At 44.5% G+C, this 7,468-nt stretch overlaps 1 protein-coding gene across 2 annotated transcripts in view; it reads right to left on the reverse strand.

Annotated features, from left to right (window-relative positions):
- MGAT5B (alpha-1,6-mannosylglycoprotein 6-beta-N-acetylglucosaminyltransferase B) overlaps nucleotides 1–7,468 on the reverse strand; it is a 65,894-nt gene that overhangs the window by 7,567 nt on the left and 50,859 nt on the right. For both annotated transcript variants that reach the window (XM_007454299.1, XM_007454300.1), the window contains one exon: nucleotides 605–760. In XM_007454299.1, the coding sequence (XP_007454361.1) occupies nucleotides 605–760 (156 nt within the window). The remainder of the gene's footprint in view (nucleotides 1–604; nucleotides 761–7,468) is intronic.

Below are 7,468 nucleotides of genomic sequence, written 5' to 3' on the forward strand. Positions count from 1 at the left end.
CACACACACACACACACACACACACACACATATCCAAGAGGCCTGAAGAAATAAGTTATGGTGAGAACAGGAGAGGACCTGGCAGCTGGCTAGAGACTCTCCAGCCTTCGCTGACACTTCAGGGCCCAACAGCAGGATCACGCCCCAGGGACACAGCTCAGGGAATTTCAGAAGCAGTTTGTCAGAACTACTGGCCCGATGGAACTCCAGCCAGGCTGCACCCCGTCCCTTTGCCCCCAGCCTGCCCTTCCACCCTCTCAGTGGCTCTGAAAGCCAGGTCCAGGAGTCAGCTGGGCTGGACTGGTGTTGGGGCGGGGGCGGGGCAGGTGGGCAGCCCAAGTCCTCTTCACCATCACTGAGCCCCACTCAGGTCCGTTTCACTGTGGGGCCTCCCCTGCCTGATGGCCATCCCCATCTCTGCCCCCAGCTCTGACCAGCCCCTAAGAGGCCCAGACACGAGGCTCAGGGCAGCAGAGTGTGCTGGGCATGTCCACACGTAGAGGGGGCCACAAGTGATGGTGGCAGGCATGGCAGGCACGTATGGGCACCTCCTGGACATCTATGGCCGGGCTGGGGTGAGGATGGAGGACGGGGTGGGGCTCACTTTGGCCTTGCGCAGCAGCTGCTGGAACTCAGGCTGCGGCAAGAGGCCGTGGTTCTTCACGAAAGCCGGGACTTCGGGGGGCCGCTGGCTCTCGTAGTACACGGTGCCGTGGATCTCCATGTACTTGTTCAGGATGCTCAGGAACTTCTCCTTCCCCTGGAAGAGGAGATGGAGGGGATGGGAGCCTTGCTCCAACCTCAGACGGCAGAGCCAGCTGAAGAGACACCCCCGGTCAGGAAGTCGGAAAACATGGGGCCAGTCTCAGGTCGGCCCCTAACCAGCTGTGTGACCCTGAGGAGGCCCCTGCCCTCTCTGGTCCTCAATTTCTTTATCTATGAGTTACAGAGGTTGGATTAGACCAGAGGCCTCCAGACTATTTTTAGCCACGGACCTGTTTTCTTTCCAAAGGTCTCCTATAGAGACCAACATTTAATTGTATCCAGCTGGAGCTACTGGGCCTCCCCTGAATCCCTGATGACCTCCAAGGAAACTCCAAGGAGGCACGGAGCATAGGTGAATACATAACACCTCAGCGTCCGGGCACCCACCTGACGCTACGGCCAGGGCCCTGAGCTGGGAGCTGCGGTCAGTGTAGGACCTCAACAGGAATAAGCATGGGATCGGCTGCTGGGTTCTATTTTTTAGAGCTTTTCTGAGGCTCGCAGAAGAGAGGGAGGGGAAAGTAGCTTTGAGATCACGGAGAAGGGTGGGGCATGGGGCTCTCTTCAGGGAGGATTAGTTCCCAACAGGCCAGTGGGTCAGAGGAAAAGGACTCATGGTTCCCCACGTCCTGCCGGCCAGCATGAGATCAGACCACCATGAGCTCCAGCCCAGGTTCACTTCATAAACCACAGCTCTTGTAGAATATTATCAATGGACGTCAGATTAATTGTTAACAATTCACATTTTGAAACTCAAACTGTATGGATTTTTCACAAGGAGGCCTTCCACTTTGGGTAATGCAGATCAGCCCTGCCTCTGAGAATGACCAAGAAAAACAGGAAAATGTAAAAAACACCTATGAAGGCCCTGAAAAAATCTAACAAAGAATGAAGAATTACAAGGCCAAGACCTGGGAGAAGGAGGAAAAGAGATTGCTGAGGCCAGTGTTGGGGTTGGTTTTCCTCCTGGGGGCACCTGCTGATTCCAGGGGCAGCATCTAGGCAGCTAAGCAGACCTGGGAGACAAAAGTCAGAGTTCGGGGCCTGCCAAAGATGGGGAGCCCTGATGGAAATCCAACTTTGGGTTGGAACTCTGAGGAGTTACAGCCTGGAAGAAAGGAGGGACTAGAGCAGCTCTGGCAGGGGCTGAATCCTTTTAAAATTGTCTCAATCACTATCATTGGTTGAGGTGATCTGGGATTGCTAGGGCCCCAGCTGTAATCCAAGAATAAAAGTAAATCCTCTCTGGAAGAAGAGAGTATCATCCTTGACCTCAAATCATTTCTACAGTTTTTCATATTCACTTTCCAGAACTACCTAGAGGTAGTTTTTCTCAAAAAGAAAAAAAAAGAAAAGAAAAGAAAAGGGAACCAGTAAAATCCCAATCAAAATCCCAGCAGGCTTTTTAAAATAGGAATTGACAAGCTAATTCTAAAACTCATTTGGAAATGCAAGGACCTAGAAGAGACAAAATAACTTTGAGAAAGAAGAAGAAATTGGGCAGACTTATACTACGTGATTTCAAGACTTGTTGTAGAGCTACAGTAATCAAAACAGTGTGATATTGGCATCGAGAGAGACAGATCAACAGAACAGAACAGAGAGTCCAGAAACAGACCTACACATGTAGGGTCAACTGAATCCTGACAAAGATGCAAAGACATTTCAGTAGAGGAAGGATAATCTTTTCAACAAACAGTCATGGATCACTCTATAAGCAAAAAAAAAAAAAAAAAAAAAAAAGGAAAGGAAAGGGAAGGGAAAAAAGGACTTCAACTCACACTTCATATCATATATAAAAGTTAATTCAAAATGGATCACAGACTTAAATGTGAACCTAAAACTATAAAACTCATAGGAGAAAAATCTTTGTGACCTGGGGTTAAACAAAGATTTCTTGGATGCACCAAGAGCACAATCCATAAAAGAAAACACTGGACTTCCTTAAAATTAAAAACTTTTGGGCTTCCCTGGTGGCGCAGTGGTTGAGAGTCCGCCTGTCGATGCAGGGGACACGGGTTTGTGCCCCAGTCCGGGAAGATCCCACGTGCCGCGGAGCGGCTGGGCCTGTGAGCCATGGCCGCTGAGCCTGCGCATCCGGAGCCTGTTGCTCGGCAACGGGAGAGGTCACAACAGTGAGAGGCCCGCGTACCGCAAAAAAAAAAAAATTTAAAACTTTTGCTCTTTGAAAGATGCTGTTAAGAGAAAGACAAGCCACAGCCTGGGAGAAAATTTTTGCAAAGCATCTATTTGTTAAAGAACCTATATCCAGAATATGTAAAGAACTCTAACCACTCAATAATAAGAAAATAAACAACCCAATCTTTTAAATGGGCAACAATTTTTGAAGGTATTTCACCAAAAAAGATAAACGGAAGACAAATAAGCACACAGAAACATCTTCAACATCCTTAGTCATTAGAGAATTACAAATTAAACCCACAATAAGATAATACCGCACACCTGTTAAAATGGCTAAAATTAGAAAGACTGACCATGCCAAGTATTGATGAATTTGTAAAGGAATTGGAACTCTCATACATTGCTGGCAGGATTGTAAAATGGCAAAACCACTTTTCTTAAAACGTTAAACATAGTTCTACAATATGACCCAGCCATTCCACTCCTAGGTATTTACCCACAAGGAATGAAAGCATACGTGTGTACAAAGATTTGTAGGTGAATGTTCATAAAGGCTTTATTTGTAATAGCCAAATACTGGAAACAACCCAAATGTCCACTAACAGGTGAATGGATAAATAAAGTGTAGTCCATCCATGCAATGGAATACTGCTCAGCAATAAAAAGGAATGAACTATCGTTACATGCAACAGGATGAAGGAATCTCAAAATAATTATACTCAGTGAGAAAATCCAGACAAAAATGAGTATATACCATATGATTCCATTTATATAAAATTATATCAGTAGAAAATGAAAACTAATCCATAGTGACAGAAAGCAGACCACTGGTTGCCTGGAGATGAGGAGAGGAGAGATGGGAGGAAGAGATGCCAAAGGAAAGAAGGAAATTTCAGGGGTGGTGGATCTATTCTCTCTCATGATTGTGGTGACGGTTTCACGTAAGTCAAAAGCCATAAAATTATACACTTTAAACAAGTTTAGTGTATTGCATGTCAATTTTCCCCAATAAAGCTATTAAAATAGATTTTTTAATTTAAAAATTTAAATACCTTGATTTTAAAAAAAATAACACGTACATAAAGAGACAAGACTATATGATCAACACCCAAGAGACATGACAATAAAAACAGATTCATAGGAGATCTATATGCTGGAGTTACCAGGCACAGACTTTAAGATAAATATGCTGAATATAGTCTAGGAAATAGAAGATAAAATTTGAAACCAAATGGAAAAAAAAAACCCCACAGTGGCAGAAACTAAAGACTAAATGGATGGATTTAACAGCAGATTAAACACAGCTGAAGAGAAACTTCACTTACTGAAAGAACAAAAGAAAACATCCACAATGAAGCATAGAGAAACTAAAGGATGGAAACTGCAGAAAAGAATGTTGGAGACAAGGGGATATAATGAAGATTTAATGTCTGTGTAAATGGAGTCCCAGAAGTACAGGAGAGAGATTGGGGCAGAAGCAACATTTAAAGAGAGAGTAGCTGAGAATTTTCTAAAATTAGTGAAAGATCAAACCACAGATCCAAAGAGATCTACAACAAAACAAAACAAAACAAACAAGCAAAAAACCACACAGGCTTATCATAGTAAAACTTCTGAAAACCAAACGGAAGCCTTAAAAGCAGGCAAAGGAAAACGCAAAAAAGAAATCACCTTTAAAGGAACAATCAGACCTACACTGACTTCTCAACAGAAATGACAGAAGGCAGAGGACAAGCTAGAATTTGTACATAATGAATATATCCTCGGAGACATTTTTAGAAAATCAAAAACAGCAGTCCCAGACTAAGTTGGTTTCTTCTGGAGACAATGATTCCAAATGGAATCTCCGAGATGTAAGAAGGAACAGAGAACAATACAAAGGGTAAATGTGGGTAAATGTAAATGACTTTGCAAAACAACTGTAACAACAACAACAATGATAATAATATATCGTGGGGTATAAAATATTTGGAGAGTATTAAAATACCATAAAACATATAAGTTGGGGCCGGATAGAAATAAAACATTTTAAAGGTTTTATAACCCAATGAAACGTAAAGTGGTTGAGAGTCCGCCTGCCGATGCAGGGGACGCGGGTTCGTGCCCCGGTACGGGAGGATCCCACATGGCGCGGAGCGGCTGGGCCCGTGAGCCATGGCCGCTGAGCCTGCGCGTCCGGTGCCTGTGCTCCGCAGCGGGAGAGGCCACAGCGGTGAGACGCCCCCGTACCGAAAAAAAAAAAAAAATAAAAAAACGTAAAAGTATTGGCTTAGACTTTGGTAAGTCAAAGGTGCGTGTTATAAGGGACCAAAAGAATATGAGAGTACAATTAGCTAAAGGGAGGTGGATTTTTAAAAATATATCAATGTAAAAAGATAAGAAATGAGCGGAAAAGGAACATAGAACAGGTAAAAAAAAAAAAAAAAAAGAAACCAACTAATAAAATGGTAGATTCAAAGCCAAATCATATCAGTAACCACACCAAAATTTTTAAAGGATTCCTTATTATAAAACTGAATTATGGCCCTAGAAAAAAATCAAATCAAGGACATAAAGTGTTTAGAAAATGTCTCCAAAGCCCCTATTCAACTTCCTGATCCCATTACCAAAGCAGCTAATTATTAACAGTTTCTTGTGTGCTTTCTCAGATCTTCTATGCATTATAAGCAGATGTACATTTTCTTTAAAACACACACATACATGCACAAATGGGTTCACGTTACATGCACTGTTGAGCAACTTTTTTTCACCTAATCATACACGTGTGTGTATTTACGTATGAAAACTTAAAGTTTTACAAAACAATAATGACTCTTAATACATATAAAGTCCTCTGATATCCTTTTATTCTATTGTTTCTAAGTTATTCTGCTTCATTTAAAAGGCTAATCAAGGCTCTCTGAGTTAAAAAAAGACAAATACTGCATGATCTCACTAATATGCAGAATTGAAAAGAGTCAAACTCATAGAAACAGTAGAATGGTGTGTGTCAAGGGCTGGGCGGGGGGGATGGGGACATATGGGTCAAAGGGGACAAACTTTCAGTTTTAAGATAAATAAATTCAGGGATTTAAGTCCAGCATGGTGATTATAGTTAATAAACCTATATTGTATACTTGAAACTTGCTAAGAGAGTCAATCTTAAATGTTCTCACCACACACACATAACTGAGGTGGTGGATGTGTTAATTAGCTTGATTGTGGCACTCGTTTCACAATATAAATGTTTATCGAGCCATCATGTTGTACACCTTAAATACATACAATTTCTCTTTGTCAATTATACCTCAGTAAACCAGAGGAGAAAAAAAAAAAAAAAAAAAACAACCAGAGCTAAGTTGCAGTTTGAAAAGTCCACCTTAGCTCCCCCAGAAGCACTTCTGAGGTCTGGAATGTTTCCTCCAACAGCAAGGCTGGGTTTGCCCTGCGACCGGAGGAGCAGCCTCTCTCCCATCCCTCAGTCCTGCTCCCTGGGACAGGCTCTCCTAAAACAGCAGCATCTAAGCCTTAGCCTCCAGCTCTGGGGACCCAGGATAAGGCAAGCCTCCTAGGCACAACATTCACCAAAGCCCTCTTCCTGACCCCGGCTGCTGCTCCCCTAAGGATGTCACGACCTCATACCCTCCTCCCTTCTCTGCTTCTCGCCACCTGGTCCCCTGAACTCTAGATGGCATTTGTCCCAGGATGCTGCTGTCATTCCCTTCTTCAGCTGGCCACCTCTGCCTTCCTTGGGTCACAAAGACCAGATCAAAGATGTCTTTTTTTGGAAGGAGCTGCTTTGAGGTCTCTTGCTGCACAGCGTTGCTCCTGGCTAACCCAGAAGCTCCTGAGCTAGAGATAAAACTGTTCTCTTCCCAGGCCTCATAACCTCTCATTCTCTTGGAGCAGTTTCTTAACAGTATTTTCTGGTACAAGCAGACACCGTCTGTGCTCGCTCCCTTGCCCAGCACCCCGGGCATCCTGGCAGCCAGCTCGTTTGGCATCAAATGAGGATGAGTCCTCACCCCTCTCTCCACACCTAGCAGTGGGCACTGATGTCTCAGCCAGGGCTTGGACCCGTAGTCCAGCTTAATCCAGAGCTTCTCTCTGCCTCTATCCAAGGCGTCATAACCGGGGAGGCTATGTAGAGTCGGAGTTAAGTGTTCTGGCTCTTAGAGTTAGATGTGGGTTCAAATCCCAGCCCCACCACTTAACTAGCTTGTCACTCTAACCTCGTAGTTGACGGTCAAGTGAGAAAATATATGCGAGCACCTGGCAACAGTAAGCTCTGGATGGACCAATATTAGCCATGGCTATGACCTCATAGGGTTGTTGTGGCACAGACCGTGAGATGTCCCATAATATCGCTTTCCTCCCCCTTCCTCAGTCACAGAACTCCAGGGCTGAGCTGGGCACCTGGTTGCCGGGGGCACAGCCACTTCCAGCATCCCCAGAGACCGGGCACGGCCATGGGATCGAGACCTAGCCACAGGGCCATATGGGGAAGAGATGCGCACAACGGTCAGGCGGTGTCCCTAAACCTGACCTTCCCCCGCCCCTCCTCCTTTCTTCTCTTCCTCCC

The sequence above is a fragment of the Lipotes vexillifer genome, unplaced genomic scaffold, assembly GCF_000442215.2.
Source record: "Lipotes vexillifer unplaced genomic scaffold, Lipotes_vexillifer_v1.1 scaffold518, whole genome shotgun sequence".
Lineage (NCBI taxonomy): Eukaryota > Metazoa > Chordata > Mammalia > Artiodactyla > Lipotidae > Lipotes > Lipotes vexillifer.